Source organism: Falco naumanni, chromosome 4 (genome assembly GCF_017639655.2).
Source record: "Falco naumanni isolate bFalNau1 chromosome 4, bFalNau1.pat, whole genome shotgun sequence".
Classification (NCBI taxonomy): domain Eukaryota; kingdom Metazoa; phylum Chordata; class Aves; order Falconiformes; family Falconidae; genus Falco; species Falco naumanni.
The window spans coordinates 54,964,285-54,983,907 of NC_054057.1; the positions used below are offsets into that span (position 1 = coordinate 54,964,285).

The 19,623-nt window shown below is 38.5% G+C and overlaps 1 protein-coding gene across 14 annotated transcripts in view; it reads left to right on the forward strand.

Annotated features, from left to right (window-relative positions):
• The window catches only part of KMT2C (lysine methyltransferase 2C), a 198,498-nt gene that overhangs the window by 36,933 nt on the left and 141,942 nt on the right, over positions 1-19,623 (forward strand). For all 14 annotated transcript variants that reach the window (XM_040593317.1, XM_040593307.1, XM_040593312.1 and 11 more), the window contains one exon: positions 12,058-12,146. In XM_040593317.1, the coding sequence (XP_040449251.1) occupies positions 12,058-12,146 (89 nt within the window). The remainder of the gene's footprint in view (positions 1-12,057; positions 12,147-19,623) is intronic.

Consider the following 19,623-nt stretch of genomic DNA (forward strand, 5'->3'; position numbering starts at 1 on the left):
ATCTTTAATACATTGATCGCAAAATACAAATGGGTTCTAAGATGCTGAAGATGTAGTATACCTTGACTGTAAATCTCTTGTCAACATGAAGGCTTTCAGGTACTTTAAGGAGAAATTTCAGTGCACAAAAATACAGCCACAAAAAAATGAATGCAGGAGTAATACTGCAACAAAAATTAATGGCTTTACTGCTGAAATTTATGTGTAGCCAGACTGTGAACTAACCCCTGTTCTGTCCTGTCGTGATAACAAAGACAGTAGTTGGGCAAATCTGAGTAGTCTTTGGGCTGCTGTAAGTTACACCTAGCCATATGTGCTTCCCTGGCTGCGTTATCTTCACAAGTCATTGCCAGTATAGCTGTTTCAGAGCTGCTCTTGCCAACTTTGGATACCTGGAAGTACTTCTGAAAGGTTTGATTAAGATAATTTTTGAGGCTGTGTGGTCTGGTGAGTAGAACTGAGTTTTCATGCTGTAAATGTTAATTAGAAGCATATGCGTATATGTAAAATGCAAGCTGAAATAGAAGTATAAATATCTAAGAAGCTGTCATTCCAGAAGGTCTGTGCTCAGAAAAGATTAGGTAAATATACAAATAGTCCCATTATAAATCAGCCTCAGTATGATTTCAGATTATCTTCATTACTTGTTTTTTCTGGTGGCTTCTGAAAAAAGTTACGGAGTGGTTCAGACTGTAATTTCCAAATCCTTTCAGGCAGCATTGCTTACATTGTCACCAAAGAAGCTTCATTTGTTTTATTCTCTCTCCTTCTCTAACAACTCTTTCCTATCACTGTTCTTCTGCAATGCTGCTTCCAGCCCAAATATTTGGGAACTCCCAGTGAATTAAATAAACTGATCTGGATGAAAATTAGCTGGGTTTTGTTGGTTATAAATCCAATCTGTGCTAATTCTCAAACTTTGTTTTAACGTTATTTTCTACCTTCAGGTTAGCATGTCTGAATCTTGAATATTTCCGCATTTTTTTCCATACCAAACATAAATTTTGAGAATTAGTTTCCTGTTACCTTAAAAATACATTTCCTTGCCTGTTTAAACTGAGGGTGTCTGTGGAACTGGAGAGAAGTTGCAGAACTTCTGCAACTTGCAGTGCGGTAAATGGAGTAAGCTTACTGCTTGTGTGTCCTTGGATGATGGCCTCAAAGGAACTTGACCTGGAGGTATCAGTTGGTCCTCTTGGATGACTTCCATTGTAGTAGTTGCTGTAACAAGGTTCGCTGGATATGTGCCCCTATCGTGTGACACAGATACAATTTTGTTTATAACTCTGACCTGTATCGTATGACGTAGAGTGAGCAGTAGATCATTCTTTTGGTAGCAGTTCTGTCACAGCCTGATCTCATCTGATGCTGGGGGATGTGAAGATGATGATCAGGTAGTAGAATTCTCTAGCACCAAGTGCTGGAAAACCTATCTATTTATTACCTTACCTTTTTTTCATCTGTTTCTTTCAGGGCATATTAAAGAAATGAGGGAATAATAATAATAATAATAAACAATAATAATAATGAAAAAAAAAATACCGTGAGTGTCTATGTTTAATGGGCAGAGGACTAGCATGGAGAAAAAAATGGAGAAAGCAGCTTGGTGTGGTTTGTAGTGGTCTCAGATAAAAGGAGGTGAAATTTGAGAATATTTCTGTACAGCAATGATCATTGTCCAAAATAAAGATGATAATTTAATAGTCCTTTGTACAGACGGTTGAATGTTCTCTATTATAATTATTTGAGGCTATTTATAGCCTAACTGTAATTGTCAGAAGGCAGATTTGTGTCTCCAGGTTAGAAGAATCCTGTTCAGGGATGGAAAAAGAAGTGTTGGACAGTTTTGCTAGCAGAATGCAGTTATTTCTGCCTTACCCGTGCCCCTAGAGATTGATACATCTGTTTATACAGAAGCTTTTAAACATGTTGGAAGATTTGTATTAGTTGTGACTACACTTTGTAGCATTGCTTATTATGCTACTTTGTTGTTTATATTTCACAATAGTATTTCCAGAGTTTTATTTACTCTGGTATAAAAATAGTTTCCATGATCTGGTTTTTAGGATTTACTTCTAGTTTGAAAACAATTTTGTTAAAAGAAAAACACTTTGTGTGATTTATAAATTTATGCTGACACCCATCTGATTACATTGCCCGTTTTCTTTTTAGGTCTATTTTTATTCTTCTGAGGTTTTCCAAGCCTTCTGAATAAGTTCTAATGGATTTTTAATTAGCAAGAATATCTTGTGTTTTTCTCTTTGGCTTTCCTAGGTTTAGCTGTTTTATTGAAAGAAAAATATTTCATAATACTTGTTGACATTAAATGCATTTCTTTATAAGGAGCACTAAGGGTGCTAACAGATGGAAAAGATATGTGGTGATATGACATTCATTTCTGTTGGTTTTTTTCCCTGTCTAAATCCATTTTAGATGGGTAATGACAAACTGTAGCTAACATGCAAGAACTGCTCTTCTTACATGCCATCAATTAATTTGGGTATTACTAAGAAAATTCTAGCTAATGTGCTCTAGGTCAGCGTCTTGCATAAAAAGGTTATTTGTATCACTTTGGGTACTGCCGTTCTTTCCGTGTTCTGAACCTTCTAGTTTAAGCTTAAATGCTTGTTGGGGGAAGCAGTAGAGAAATACGCTCATCGTGTGGCCTGTAGGGTGTTCGTTGTCTTTTGCAAACAGAAGTTCAGGTGCAGTTGGAGGATGGATGCCTTTCTCAGGGGATCCTATAACATGCACCTGAGGGACAGACAGGTGTTTTTTCTGTGATATCGGTGGGATCAGAAATATTTCATATTGAATGAATGAATGGAGTTATTTTCCATGTAACCTACAGGAAGACTTGTATTTCCTGTTAAAACTAAAGACATGAGTAAAATTTGTTTGAGACAGAAGATACTGAGCTTTATTTGATGAGAAAGCATGAGATGTTCTGAGTTGACTGATGCATTTTGATAGATGTAAAATCTAGAAACCTCTCAAAATGATGCTGTGTGAGTTGGGTTTAGTTTGGCTTAAATCGATGTAATAGTTGAGAGTTGAATATTTGCATCCATTTTTGAGTATCGTAATGATTAACAATGAAGAAAAGCAATGGTTAGAGCTCTTTTATTATCATTGTATGCAGAATGTACTTGCTGGGTATAAAAAGATTTTTTTGAGTAAAAACTTTAATGTTAGATCATTGAGTTGTTTGTATACCTGCACTGTGTGTGGTTGAGTATTAAGACAGGCAACACAGTCTGCACCTGCACTTAATATATCCAGTGAGAATATTTAACATAAGCAGACAAATGCATTTTGAAAGCATCTTCACAGTCTAACTGTGGTGAGACTCCAGCAGACTGCAAAGTTTCAAAAGGAAATGTTTGAAAATGACTCTTAATTAATGGTGCTAAAATTACAAAAATCTGTTCACAGAGACCAAAACTTCCACCAAGTTCCAAGTACTTGGCAGCTGTTTCCCATGCATGATGACTCAGATCCACTGAATTTTATGTATAGGATCTTGAAATTACCAGACATAAGAATTACAGTCCTTACCATTGTATTGCCACCTTTACTCAGAAGAGAGTAGCAGGCAAACCCTGCAGTGTATGAAAGAGCTGGGTAATTCTTAATTCTTCTAGAAGACACAAGCTTGGTGCTGGTGTGGGTAAAAAAATTCTGGGCATTATGGCTGTCACAAGATTGGAGGAGTTAAAACTTGCCATAGTCGTCGCCATGGAGAAACAAATCTTGGGTTTGAATGTAAGTGGATGCTTATACTATCCACCAAGAAAAAACAGTGTTTGATGCAGTAGCATATTTTGATGCACTTTTGTTTACTTAAAGGAAAAAGAAGCGTGGACAAGTACAGTGTTTGATGGTGCAGGTTCACATTGAAACTCTTGCAAAAGTTAGAAGAGTTGTGGTTTTGACAATGCCAGTGGTCTCTTAACTGTTAACATCACCATTTCATTCTCCTTGCCTGTAAAAATAGAACATGGTGAAAACATTCAGTGGTATTGATAAGCATTACTTAGCAAATTCATTGAAGACCATCACACTAACTGTTGTCTGGAAGAAAAATAAGAATATAGCCATTACCAAGCGTGGAGCTGGGTGGATACACAGAACTAGCTGGGGCTGGAAACGTGCAGATGGCTCTATTTGTAACTGTTGGTGCTCCCAAGGATTTGTCTAATTTGATTCCAGAAAAGGTTTTAAAAAATGTTGCAAGTGCTGAAATTCTGGTATGTTGTTTTGCATCATTTTAATAGTGAATATGGCTGAGTGCCTTCGTAACAAATGTATAAAGGATGTAGTTTGTGCAAAACTGCAAATACATGATGAGTCAGAAGGTCATAATTGCATCAGAATTTTCTTTTTGTAATTATTTCTGAAATGTGTATAATGGTTAAGGTTCGTATGTAATGTGTTTTGTGTTACAGAACTAAAGCTATGAACTGTGTGTGAGTCAGTCAATGAGATTACCTATCAGTAGGTAGTTCTTGAGAAATGAGAACCTGTAGCAATTTTTGATGCTCTATATTGCAGAGTTAACATGACAGATATTTGACTAAAAGTACAGAATATATAGATGTCTAAACAGTTTGTTTGAAAAGTAAAAAAAAGAAAAGCTGAAAGATCTGAAAGCTTTTTATATGGTTTCTCACTATGATATTTGAACTGTCTCCAAATCTGAACGGCCCATACATGTGGATCAGGCAACCTGGCTTCATATTAATCTCAAATTCAGATTTTCTCATGTATTGGTATCACAAAAAGGTATTGCAGAAGAACATTGCAGTGTAGTAGCTCTAGCCTCAATATTTCAGTCTGTAACTGGCTGTAGTAGAACTTGTGACTCCATGAGGATTTTATGGGCTCATATGAAAAATCTATTATTTTATGTATTCGCAACTGTTAACGATAATGAATCCTCCTGGTTTGGTCCTTGGCTGCTGTGACCCTCCATCTCTCTCGCTAGCCCACTGAGGATGTTCCCAAATGGGTAACAAGTTTGGAAGATTTCATGGTCCTGTTAGTAAGGCTCTGTTTCTGCTATGGTAGTGTTCATCTGCTTCATCTTTTAGAAGAGCGATTCCAGACTCAAACTGAACTATAAGTAACTTCAGGGAAAGGTGGAGAAAACACTGAAGACAGTCACTTTGGCCAGGCCAGCCTCATCACCCAACAGTGTAGCTTCAGGCCTCTGGATCTGGTGGCCTTCTGCAAAATTGAGTTGAAATTAAGATTTTTTCCAACTGTGAGATGATGCTGCTACAGTAATTATGCCTCTTTGATTTGGGTAGACGGTTCTGACGAGTGCCTGCTGGCAGGACATCCTACTTGCATTTTCTGTCTCCCATGGAAAGTGATTTTGCTCCAGTATTGGTCTGAGGACCAACATAGTACAGGTAACTATGCAAGGGCAGATGAAAATACAGATAAACCAAACTTCACATTTGCTTAAAAGTACTAATTCGTCTGGCCTTTAAATTGTAAGAACTGTGCAATGCAAATTCATTTTGACACATGATCTTTTACGCAAAACCTGTCTTGGGACAGCCTTTTTGCTTCAAGAGCTCTGCAGTCATCAGTCGGTTTCCCTTGTACTATCTTAATTTCTGTCAATAGTAACTGTACTCTAGAATGAAAGCAAAGATGCATCTACGACATTCAGTACAAATAATCTTTAAAAGACTCCTATTTGCGTTTCTTTGGGTAGCATAGGAAATCTTTTGACAAATCTCACTTTCACAGGGGAGTACTGGAAAAGTTTAGATAAGAACCATTGTGTGGAGGCGAGGTTCTTTTTATGCTTTTTCTCAGACATCGCTGGTGTCAAAGGCTGTAGTATTTTTTATTATTATTTCAGGTGTTTAGTGCTCTCAGTGTAACTGTATAAAATATAGATGTGAAAAAAGTTTCAAGTCTGGACATGTTACATCCTGGGTGAATTAGTAGTTTTGAGTGAATGAATAATGTCTTCTAGATCGTTACTGGTTGAAGGAGATGTAAGATGGGAAGTTGCAGTGTTTTGGTTTGAAACATAAGCTGGTTCACTTCTCTGTGATGTAGTAATTTATGAAAAGATTTTTATGCTTTATACATTAGAAGTGTTAAGATACACACTCTTCTTTGATTGTGCCAAGAGACTAATAGGCAATATCAAGTATATTTTTGAGATCTTGTAATAATGAAGCTGAAGGTTGAACAAGTTCTATAATGAGATAGTAATTGAAGTCTGGTTCTGTGCATGTTAAACAAACTACAGTCTCACTTCTATTACTAAAAGGTCAGCTTTTTGTCACCTTTGCATCACTTGTGATGTTTCTGTTGCAAATCTTTTCCATATATCAGGGTCATTCTGCCTTTAATATACACATAGCTAATAAAAGAAGTAAATAGGAAGAAAGTACATGGTGAGTTCTTTTTTTTTATAGTTCATGGAAGAAAATGTTGTGGAGGGCAAGTGCAGAAAATATTTTCACCTGTTGGTGATTGCTCAATTAAAAAATCCTCTTAAGAATCTTTCCAGTCAGAATCGGTTTGAAGCTGGAGTCGATATGATAGTGAGTTGCTTTTTTTTTTTTTAGTCTTGTTCATATATAGAGCTATTGAAATTAATTCTAGCAAGCTGGCATGTGCCTTGCTTCCAGTGTCATATTGTTCATTTTATCCAGACTTGGAAGTAGAATTTTCTCAGCTCTTAGCAGTAATAAAGACTACATTGAAAAGTGTTCAAGAGTGGGAAACCCCCCCACCTTTCCATGTAGGTATTTCCATGAATTGATTCTTAACTTGCTTGCTGTGGTTCCCTTTGCATGGGGCTACTAGCTGAAGTTTAGGTATTCTAGCTTACACTTAAGCACAGTTAAACTTTTACAGCTGTACTTAAAACTTGTGGTTCAGAAATAGTGGGAGCATGTGCTTTCGCACACCTGTTGAAAAGATTCTTGAAAAAACAGTAACAGCTTTCACTTATGAAACTGTCATGTGAACATTAATTCATTACTAGCCGTGCTGACGGCAGCACTAATTGAACCCTTTTATAAATCATTCCTGTACCATCTTCCAGGGTAAGGCTGTGGACAGATGTTCATTTAACAAGACATCTGTGCTGGTTTAGGATGTTACTGTATCCCAGATGTTTCACCGCTTTTTAAGGTTATTGGCCCTGTTTTATATATTTAGTGCCATCATTTTGCTCAGCAGTTTGCGAAGCGTAGCAAGGAAGGTATTTTCTCCCCTGAATGATCCAGAGGTTTCAGCATTTGAGAAAGAGGGGGAAGCTCTGGGGTAGTTCATATGTACCACTCTCATAAGGCTGAAATAAAATGCACTGTATAATAAGGTAGTTTTGATGCATGGTCTGAACAAGTAGTCACCTGACTTTGTTGATAGCAAATTAGAAATTGCCGAAACTGGTGTCTGGCAGTAACTTCTGGGAATCATAAACTAGCAGCCTGACAGTGATGGGCATCTGAGGATAGTAGCTTTGTCAGTTATTTCACGTGGTTCCAGGAGATGTTGGCCTACAGCCTTACTCCTGATCACTTAGTGGAAAGAATGAGTAAGATCCAAGATATGCTTTTGACCTACCTTGTACTTGTCAGGTTACGGTGCTATTGCTACCACCTCTAAAAAAAAAAACCCACCAACAAACCCCTAAAAACTCAAAACACGGGAAAAATGTCATACATTTAAAAAAAGAAAGAAAGAAAAAAAAAAAGCAGAACAGAAGTATTGTATTATCTGATTACTGACAGGTGAATAAGACACTTTTCCATTTTCTCCCAGCTTTGTGCATCCATGCTGCTCTTTGTGCAGTTCAGCAGAAGCCGCTCAGGTGCCTGGTGATCTTCCAGCAATGTTGGCAGGGTGCTGAGACAGCCTCGGCGAGGCTTTCCCCAGTGCAGGGGGAGTACCTAATGCTCTGCTGAGCCCTGCAAAAGGTTTTCGTGGACGACTTTTTTTTTTTTTTTCTTTTTTCCTGTGGGCTAAATTTAATTAGTTTTTTACCCAGAGAAGAATGACGAGATTTTTGTTTACTATGTTGTATTTAAAGATGGAGGTTAATGAAAGGCATTAGCTCAGAAAGCTAATTGATAACAAATTTAGGAGTAGGTCACAAAGGATTTCAATAAATTACTCCATTTTATGCAAATATGAGTAAACTTATTGTAGGCAGTAATTACATTCAACTGGAGTCCCATATACGTAAAAAAGTGTAGCTTTGTCTGTTGACTTTGTTTCTTGAAATGCTGAATGTGCTTTAAACACTTAAAGAAGTTATATTTCTCTCAGTGGGTTTGTTCTTTTAAACGTAAATAGATATGCTTTTGTTTTTTCCTTCTAAATTGAACTCTGTTGTAGGAAAAAGGCAAGTGAGAAAGCCAATCACAGAAACTTTGGCAGCAGTTCAACCTGCGTACCGAGCCCACCTCCTGTTGTACTGACTAATATTTATTGTTGTTTTCTTGTAGAGTCCGTAGTGGTTGGGCTCTGCCTGTACAGTTTGTTCTGGGTTTGCAAGCTGTAGGAGACATGGCTCATCTGTGTTTGGTGTTTCTGCTGTTGTGAGCTGATGGGTTTCTGCAATGATATGTAAAAAGCATGATGTGGTTACCCCTCCTAGTATGAAAGTTTGGGATTGAACTTTGAGATCTAGAGCACAGCGGTGGTTGTAATGTTCAATACGGCAATTCCGTGCTGCCTGGCTTTGTGTAAGCAAAGGGAGAGTCATGGGCTGTTGTAACGTTGTGATGCCTTTTCGCATCCTCCTTCAGAAGAAGTCAAATCCCTGAAGAAGAACAAAGCACAGGTTGCTTTTCCTGCTTTATTTAAGAGGGAGTGGAATAAGTAAATAGAAAATAAAAAAATTTAGAGGGTTTCTCATTTGAAGAATGTAGTCTTATGCAAACCAGCCAAAACCTTTATGTATGAAACTGTTAAAATGTATAAATTTAATACAAATAATATTAAACAACCCATTCTTACTACAAATGTTGATTGCAATGATTAGGTATGCTATATGGCCTCCTCAAATGGCATTTTCTGTGGAAACATTAAATTATAGTTGACAGTACAATGTATAGTTCACTGTTCTGTGACTTATTTTTTTTCTTTACGCCAAACATAAATTTATAGGCTATAAAATCTCTTCTGCTGATTGTGAAACAAAAATAACTAGCAAAAATAAGTTAATGAAATAAGCTAGTATTTTTCCACCACTTCTTCAGTTTTATTTAAAACCTGCACGGCATTATGAAAGCTCTTTGTAGAATATTTGGAGAAGGGGAATGTCAAGAAAACACCAGACATAGTTATTTGTATCTTTTGCCCAAATAAGCAATTATGTTTCATTAAATGAAACCTCTGATTTTCCTTGGTGTTAAATAGGTTGCTAAAATATGGGAGGGAGCTCAAGGAGTGACTATTGCTCTCATTTAAAGAAAATGTTTTAAAAGGCTTTGCGAAGTACTTCAGTGTTTATACATGAAATGTAGTTTTAACAGAAAATCTAAAGCTGTATGTAAACTATTAGATAAACATAAACAATCATCATCTTCCACTATCTAGCGATCCTCACCTGCAGGGTTGTGTTGGAGAACACTGAAATGGGGTATTTGTGAAGAAAGCAGAATTATCATTTACATTTGTGATGATTTCAAAGTAATCCTGGTTTAGTACAAACTTGTAACTTTGTGTTGCAGATGGATAGTGGATAGAAGAATAATTGGGATAGGATTTAGAAATAATCCCCATTCTTAGCTGGTTGTGTTCTGTAAAGCTTTTGAGCATTCCTGCACCGAGGGAAGTGATTTCACTTACCTGCATTCCCAGCCTTTCAGTTGGTGCTGGCTGATGTGCTGGGAGATTGTAAAGAACTACAACAAATGTAATACTTAAATGCTCATGATTTCTTACCAGCTGCGTTGTTTTTCTAAGCGTTAGAAAAGTGTTACCTCTTTCTTCCTGTATCTCAGTGTTGCTGGAAGAGCCTATTCTATCCAATGCATATGGTGTTCCATTTGTTCTACTCCCTACTCTTCATTATGGATGGGAATGAATCTGTGTGACCATCTCAGATGCTGCTATGAGAATAATCTGTGTCATTCCCACTTCCAAAGCACACATGTCTACCTTCCAACCAGCTCATCAATTGCTGTATGTGTGGATGGGCTGGTAGGGTGGCTGGAGGGAGGAGTAGAAGACAGTTTCTTCTGATTGCTGTGCCGTTCATTCTTGTTTAAATATTTGTGAACCATGGGTTTTAAGAAGCTACACTAGAAGCTTGTAAGGTAGCAAGTAACAGAAGGGGATGCTGGCTTCCATCTCTTCCAAGAAGGCTATTACTTATTTTGTATGTTACGTGTTGTCACTGCTTCTGGATAAGCAGGCAAGGGGAAGGATAGCCTTGTATCTCTAGGGTTCCCATTGCGCCCATGTTTTTCAGCATTGTCCTGAACAGATTTCACAGGGATACTAAGAAAAATCCTTCTGTCCTTCATCTCTTCTTGGTTTCCTCTTCTCCCCAGCTCCTTTGTAAATTGAGTGCATTTTTTTCCAGGTGTTGAGCCTCTGTTTAATTCTTCTTTCCCTCCTTTGCAGAGACAAAACTGGTCCCAACACAATTTTTGAAAGGGTCTTCTTGTTAGGTAGTCCAGGATAGTCACTTGTCTTCTAGCAGGAGAGTAATACATGTAGGCTCAAAAGATGGTTCCATTTCTGTGCATGTTATCCTCTTCGATCCATGAGAACGAAAGGCATTGCATGACAGAGCTTATTTCATAGCTCATTTAGCAGATCCGGTTCTGCAGAAATAGTTTGGATAGATTTAAGTACTAAAAGAGACTGTATAAAAAAAGGAAATGCTCGTTTTGGGATGATTTAATCACTTAAAAAAACACCACCAAAACCCACCAAACCAAAAAACCCTTTCCCGCCCAACACAGAACTAAACCCAAACCTTCCAAAATCCTCAGTGAAAAAGGAACCAGAATGGTTTTGCTGGAGGGGGGCAGGCGGGGTGCCCAAGTGCTGGCCTGCATGGCATCCTGATTCAAGGCATGTTGGTTGGGTGAATGGTTGCCTTGGAGCTCTGGGACATTGGAACTGCTGAGATGCCCCAAACTGCTCAGAATTTGTGTTCTTGGAATCAGAAGCTCCCAGGGTCTCCCGGGCTTTCCGTCAGCACACCAGGCAGGTTGCCAAGTAGCCTGAAAATTTGGGAGGCGAGGTGCCAAGCTCTTGGCTCCCTTTCAAATGGGCTGCTGAACAGCTGGGAATCTGGATGCCTGGGCTTCTCAACAACCACGTTAGTTTGCTGAAGAGCCAGGCAGGGAAAAAAAGGCTGGAATTTGTGGCACAAACCTGTCTGCTTTCTGTCAGACCTTGGTTGAAATTGAAACAAATCTGCCAGGTATTGTAGTTCTGATTTGCTTGTCCTCATATGATGACTTTTTTTTAATGTGATGACACCTAGTCATCTCTCATAACATTTTATTTTCTGTGTCAAAATATTTGTTTCACAGAAAATAATACATTTTAATTTAATTGCTGTAGTGTCATTATTCTTCCATAGAAATTTCTTCCAAGGATGCTCTAGATGTATTGGTTTCTGTTTTATAGCGTATGTAACTACTGGCCAGATTCTGGATTGTATTCTCTTGTATCTGTCTACAGTTAGTTCCTGTGTGGAGCAAACAGGATACCCATATCTTAAAATCTTGCCAATTTAATGTATTTTTTTGTTCATTAAAAGTATGTTACTGTATTTTTCTTGTAAGAATAATCAGAAAAAACTTCAGGGTCCAACTGCTGATTGTTGTTGTGTACATTGTTGAGAATGGTACCTACAACAGGAAAAAAGGGGAGGAAACTTCTGATTTGTACAAGACTCAAATCATGGGTTAGCTTGAATGTTACACAATTTAGCACTGACATTTATTCCTCCAACTGAAATGATTTAAATCCTAATTTAAATTTAAAACTTCAAAATTTAAAAAATGCTTTCAGTTTTAAAAAGCTTTTCCCTTTTTATGTTGGCAGGCCTCGGAGTAGAGGAAAAACTGCAGTGGAGGATGAAGACAGTATGGATGGTTTGGAGGCAGCAGAAACAGAAAACACTGTGGAAACAGGTAATGAGAGTGTAGTGTTGATGGTCTCTCATTATTGCTTCTCTCTTGGAAATGCATTTAATTATGCAGGACTTCGGTAGACAAAGATTTCTTTAAAATTTTGTAGTACAAGATGTGCATTTGGGCAGATGTAAAAGGAAAAAAAACCCTGTGCTATTTAAATCTATATCAATTAAAGCTATTTGAACCTATTGCTCCTAAATAGTCTAATGGGAATGCCTTCGTAGTTTAGATGTGCAGAGACTCTTTTTCTGGTTTTGCAAGTCTGTATCTAAGAAAAATAAAAGCTCTGAAGCGGTAGCTGCTATTTTTAGAATCGCTGCCAAAATACAGTATAATTTATTGACCTTTACCTTCAGCTAACTACAGCAGATTATATACCAAAGGGATAACCAGGATAACCAAACGTTAATGCTTCCTACTGCCACTTAGGAAACAAGATAAATCTCCGTTCTCGCTTTGGTAAATATTTGTTGCGCTAATACCCAAATGCTTCAGTTACTAGAGGGATCTCGTTGTACTGGACCAAGTACTGTTGTAACAGTTTGCGATTTCTGTTCTGGCAGGTTAAGAGTCTAAAGAGACAAGCAGATGAGCTAACACACAAGATAAAGGCCATGGTGAAAAACTGTCATCCCTTTGCCAGGCACATGTCTGTAGCCATTTGCCTGTTTTTAACCAGGGACTGAATATCTGTAGAAGGATGAAACCTGCCAGGAAGGATGATGCCATGGCCAATTGGCGGAACTTCGTTGGTTTGGCAGAAATAAGCCTTAAAAATGCATTGAGACATAAGGGTTCATATATTCAATTAGGTGGTCCTATATGTGTAATGAGCGAAGTGGAAGGAAGCACAGAGACACTAACAGCAGAAAGTGGTGGTCAGGGTGGCAATTGCGTGGAAATGCCAGCTAAGTTAAGGAAATTGTCAAATTACTCTCATAGCTGCTAAGTAAAGGAGGTAAGCTTGTGAAGTCCTTCAAGATAAAGGCAAAAATCTGTGCTTAGTGTAGATCCATAGGGAGAACAAGCAGAGGACTTCAAAAGCTTGGAGCGAGTCCACAGGAGGTCCATAAAAATGATCAGAGGGCTGGAGCACCTCTGCTATGGAGGCAGGCTGAGAGACCTGGGGTTGTTCAGCCTGGAGAAGAGAAGGCTCTGGAGACACCTTATTCCAGCCTTCCAGTACCTAAACGGGCCTTATAAGAAAGATGGGGACAGACTTTTTGGTAGGGCCTGTAGCAATAGTACAAGTAGTGATGGTTTTAAACTAAAAGAGGATAGATTTAGCTTAGATATTGGGAAGAAATTCTTTACTGCGAGGGTGATGAGGTGCTGGCCCAGGCTGCCCAGAGCAGCTGTGGGTGCCCCATCCCTGGCAGTGCCCAAGGCCAGGCTGGACGGGGCTGGGAGCAACCTGGGCTGGTGGCAGGTGTCCCTGCCCATGGCAGGGGGGTGGGAACTAGGTGATCTTTAAGGCCCCTCCTAACCCAAACCATTCATGATTCTGTGAAAAGAGCCAATTTTGCTGCAACAATTTATATAGGCTGTACAGGGGCATGGTTGCAGTGATGAAAGCCTTAAAAGAGGAGGCTGAAATTGTTGAGTGGATGGAGGATGAGCTTTGGCTGTATATGCTGGTCTCTTGCATCTCACTTGCCAGATGTTGAGAAGGCTTTATACTTGAGACTCAAGGCTTTGGGGATTGTCATGACTGTTTAGTCACAGCCCTGTGTTGAATTTAAGTGTTACTAATGTTTTGTGGAGGGAGTCTAGATTAAAGCTTAATGCCAGGATGTTTGATTGTTTCATTCTGTCCATTGTTTTCCTGCCCCTGGTAATAAGCTGCTGGTGGTAGTGAACTTGGATGGTCTTTTCCGGCTTCTACAAGTAGGTAATTACCAGTTATTAGAGTAGAAGTTGTAGCAGGTATTTGTCTGTAGAAAAAAAGAGTAGGGGAAAGGAAGGCTAGTTCTAATTGTGTCCTATATTCCATTTATTACTCTTCCTATCCTATGTGCTAGAAACAGGCCTATGAAAATCAGCAAAGGGGATAGAAAGTGGTAAGTTTTGTAAATTTTAAATATATTATTAAAAAAAAACAGAAAAGAAATTCGAGCTTAACAACTGCTCGTACAGTACTGTGTAGAGCATTTAATGATAGCTGTCTATTTTTGGCTTTACATGTCATTATTAGCAAAGTTCCTCAATAGACATCTGAGAGTGGTTTTTACTTTGGAGGAGAAAGGGACACAGATAATTATTTTTAAGGCTCCAAGAGTGCATATAGATAAGTTTCTCCATTATCCTTCATCAAAATCATTCTGGCTGTCAGAGAGTGCTGATGCTCGTTTCTAAAGGTACACACAGCAGCGGAGCACTGTCCTAGAAATCCCGATGGACAAAGACTCTGCTGGGTCTGCTGCTGGAAGTGATGCACCATCATTTCAGTGCTGAGCCCAAGATGGTTTTGCAAACTGTACTCTTAAGTAAAAAGAAGCCTGGTAAAAATACATAGGTCTGAAGTCCCATTTTTACCGAGGAAACCAGAACAGACTTGAAAGACCATTACTGTGTTGAGCAATTTGATAGAGACAGAATTGCAATTACATTATTTTAAAAGTTGAATAACATGTGACTTGATAGAGGTTTAATCATATTAATAGAAAAAGCTGCTGCCTTTAAACCTTAGTCTAAGCACTTACCTGTGTTAATAATAGTGTTGGAGAATGAGTAATCCCAGTTTGTTTTTCCATGTAAAACTATGTTAATCAAACTGAGGTGTATTTGTGTTCTAGTTTATGAATTTCTGCTTTGACTGAAAAGGTCTTTTATGTTGTTTTCTTGCAAGTAGTGGACTTGTGGACTTACCAAAATTTGCTGTAGTAGCTGGCAAGCCAAAACACAGTATAGTAGTATTACGAAACTTGAAACGAGACCATCTGAACATCTTGACATGTGATTTTTGACGTATTTTACGTCTCCATATTTCTAGCTTCTTTTCCATTGTTTGGCTCATGTGTTGAGAATAATCAGGAATTCTTCTACTGTGTGAGGTTTTCATTTCTTGTTTGGGTTTGGGAGCTTGTTTCTATTTTGCTTTATTTATGGAGTCTAGCATTAGTGATGACCTTTTTTGAGTTAATTAGTTTTCATAAAATGAGAGAGGTCCATGTTACTTATGTTGTACTCAGTGTAATGAGCTCTACTTTTAGGGAAGGGAGCAGTGCAGGAGCAATGAGAGCTTTGTCACAGGGAGGGGAAAAAGGAGATGCCTCATATCATCCCACCTAGGATAAGGACATGCTTTCTAGCTGTCAAATCTTGTATAAGGGAAAAAAGCAAGGGGAGATGTAAGTACTAAACCCTATACATTATTTCCATTTGTAATGTTAACACAAATATTTTTAATAAAAGGGATGGCAAAAATTCTTCCTGAAGTGACTCTTTCATAATGCTAAGGCACAGCCATTTTAATTGCAGTTTGGGAAACAAGTTACTAGCCTTACAAAATTCTGTAATCTCGTATGTAAAAAGAGCCAGAATTGGAAGCAAAGCAGGGTAAGCTGTGTGCTGCTCTGATCATTTCAGTATGGGTTATTATCCCCGCCAACTACAGTGATTTCTGAGCTCTGCCCGTTTTCTGCCAAGTGCTGTGTTCACTTTGGTATAAATGAAAGTAGAATTCTTAAGGATGGAAAGAGAGGAGGAATTTGGAATTGGAAAAAGGAAATGCTGGAATTTGGAAAAAAAGGTCTGTTTGGAGCTTAGTCAACTTTTTCCTAAAAAATGGTGCTGGCAACTGCTTCTACTGAATCAATGGACTTTCAGCTTCTTGTAAACCTCAGGACAGACTCCTTTCCTTTACCCACCAGCTCTTGCTGATTTCTTGGCTCCTCCCTTAGTGACTCTTTTGCTTCTCAGCTTCAATTTGGTCTTTGCAGCTGTCTGTTCCTTCATTTTTCTTCACTGTGGTTTCCTAAGTGATGTTACACTGTTATTTCTCTACCCAGCTGATTTTGAGCTTTATCCATCCCTCCCATCATTTTAGCACCCACAGCATCATAGCATGGTTAATGCTGGCTGGGACCATCTGGTCCAGTCCTCTGTTCAAGCAGGGTCACCTGGAGCCGGTTGCCCAGGACCATGTCCAGACAGCTTTTGAGTATCTCCAAGGATGGAGACTCTACAACCTCTCAGAGCAACATGTGCCAGTGCTCAGGCACCTTCACAGTAAAAAAAGTGTTTCCTGATGTTTAGAGGGAACCTCCTGTGTTTCAGTTTGTGCCTATGGCCTCTGGTCCTGTCAAGACCTTCCAGTCATCAGCACATTCCACCTTTCTAGCTATTGGTAAAATAGTTTGCTGTAGAATACTGGGTTCTCCTGTAGGTCCTCATGGGTTGCTTCTCTCCCTAAGAGTAGTTTTTTTCTGATGACTGACTCTGTAATGGCCAAAAAAACACAAACCACCGAAGTCTGGAAAGCATATGGCTTTGTGCTCACATGTATATGCAAATATAAAATTGCTAGTCTAAAGAAAGAAATAATATAACAAATACTTCCTGGTAAGCTTTCTGTAGGTTTGGTGGCCCTTTGCTGTTGACGAAGACTCGACTTTGCTTCTTTGCCCTGTTTTCTGTTCATTTCAGCAAGTTTCTGTACTTAATATTTTCTTGGTTCTGCATTTAAGTTGACTGAAAGTGAATTCTGTGTGTTAATTATTCCCTCTTTTTTGGAGAACATTTGTGAAATATCCAGCTCATCCTAGATTCTATAAGTCTTCCTGTCTTTGTCACATAAAAATGTTGAAATTCAGACTCTGATCTGGGAGAAGTGCAATAAAATAAGTTTTAACTGCTGAGTCTTTTGGGAAGCTCATAGTAAATCCATCAGGTATTGATTTGTACTCTGTACGTTGTCAACCAATTCTTAAAATAAATTAATACTTAATAACAGACCCTTACCTTCTCATCATGTTTGGAGGCTTCAGAATTGATAATACATAAAAGAGCCTGGATGATCTTATCAAGTGATAGCTCCTTGTCTGTGCTACTGTCATTAGTAATATTATTATCGGACCCAGTGATGTTGCCTGGCCAGTTGATTTCTTGTTGGACTTCACATTATCTTCCTGAAGATAAGCCTTCCTCTAACCAGGCTCTTTTGTCTCTGGGCAAAGCACAAAAGAACCAGAAACAAACACTTCTCAGTGGAGGAAAATTATCTGTGTAGAAGCTGCCAGAGGATTTTGGACTAATTCAGAATCTCATCAGCTTTGAAGCAGCCTGAAAAGCACTGTTCTAGAGAAAAAAATTCTTGCAGTATCCTACTACTTAGAGCAAATACAGTCACCCTTTTGCAACAACCTGAACCATGCTGAGTAGAGCCTCCCACTAAGACAAACATGCTTGAGACCAAGTCCTGGTTTGGGTGACTCAATGGCAAAAGCTCTTGTCAACCTTGTTAACAGCAAAGATGTTTTAAAATCCACTTTGTGCTTTTCAGACAGATAGTTAGGCCTCATCACTATTCCACTTAGCACTTCCAAAATTAGTGAAAGGAAGAATGAACACCACTGAGGGCGTTAGCTGTAGATCAGATTTGTCCATAAATATTTGGGGCAAATATGTGCTTAAAAATGCACTTAAATATGTTCGAAGGTAATTAATATTCTCTGTGCTCATTATAAAAGGAGTGGTTCCTTCTTTCTTATGCAGCTGACTCCTACCTGTTCAGCCCCTGGAAAAATTAGCAGAACTGAAGCATTTTGTTGTTACTATTATAAGCATCTTTCTATTTTTTGTTGTATTCTGGTGAATTATTTGTAATGAGAAAAACAAATGCAACAGGAAGTTACTTGATGCTTGCCTTTAAATCATTACAGGCATACTTGATAATAGTATTTATCATGCATGCTTAACATGGGCCATTTAGAAAAATCTGATTTTTTTTTTTTCTTTCTGAGCGATATCTCTGTCTCAGGTGTTTTGAGAGCAGGTGGCATATTTTTGTAGTAGGTGGAATCTTTGATTTCCAAATAATATTAACCTCACTGAGTTTTCCATTCTGGAGATTTTCTGAAATGCAGCCTCCTCCTTTGCTTATTTATTTGGTACTGCTTTTGCTGTTTTGTTATCAAACTATGCATTATTAAACCTAACCAACAGGTTTTGGAAGGAGTTTTCAAGGCCCCAGAATATTCCACCTTCCCATTGCCCTGAAGCTTGACGCTGCTGCTGTGTCGTTAGTGACACGATGGGGAGAATTTGTGTTGACATTACTAGTCAAATATTCTGAAACAGCAGCATGTAGCTTGTGTGCTGTACGCTCTTCTCACTGGAAACGGTGCTATTTTGTGTAACTGTATTAATTTTTAGTAATGTTGTGTTGAGGCTGACTCTCTAGTTCGGTAGAAGAAATATTCAGGAATTCAGACCTCAGTCCTACCTAATTAAAATCATAGTATAAACCAGGCTGGCATTGGGAGTCCCACAAGCATCTACCCTAGTAATCCTTTTCTAGGTCAGGTACAAAAGGTAAGAAAGTAGCGGGTAAAATAAACTTATTTATGGTAATAAAAGAAGTACCCACATGCAAGGCACTGAAGGCTGACCATAGAAAAGGAAATGTCTCTTAAATTCAGTAGTAGTGCATGTAAAAGCATGTGCAGGGACAAATCACCATCCTAATTTTGTATAAATGAAAATTGCTCTCAGGTAGCTGTTGCTACCTAAGCAAGTGGTACTGTAGTTTTTCCAAGAATTGCAGGAGCTTTTAGAAGTCAAAGGAGGAACTAAAATTTTAAGAATTACTGGCGAGCGGATAAGGGGAAAAAAGCATCAGTGTGTATTTGTCTTTTCGTACTGTTGCTTTATAAACGAATTGCACGACTGCATGGTAAATGCCACGTGTGGTTCTGTTTCCCCTTCTCCAAAAGGGCAAGCTGTAATTGGGAAAGTACAGGAACGGCCAACGAGTACAGCAAGAAGTAAATAATAGATTCTGTGTGAGGATCAGTTAAGGTAAAAGAGGCCAACCTGAAATTATATGACTGAAGAGGTATTCGGTAGGGTCCCCCAGCGTGATGAGTGGTATGGAGAAAATGAGCAGGGAATGATGATTCATTTTGTTTTGCAACACAAAAATTAGGGGACACCAGGTCACGTTCAGAGCACAAAGGTAGGTGTGTTTGCATTCAGCATCTACTTAAATTATAGAATTCATTACTGCTGGATCCTTTGGGCATAAGAAAATTTACCAGGTTTCAAAAAGGCCTGAACAAATTAGTGGAAAAATAGTCACGAATGCTGTTGAGTATCACCTCTAGCTCAGAAAGTTCCTCGAGTGTGGGTCACTGGGACCTGATTGTCCATAATACAGTATGTTGTGTTCAGAAGGAAGGAAATTACAGTTTAAATGGTCCTACATTGAAAACCTTATTTTATAACTGGTACACAATGTGCACAAAGTTACTTT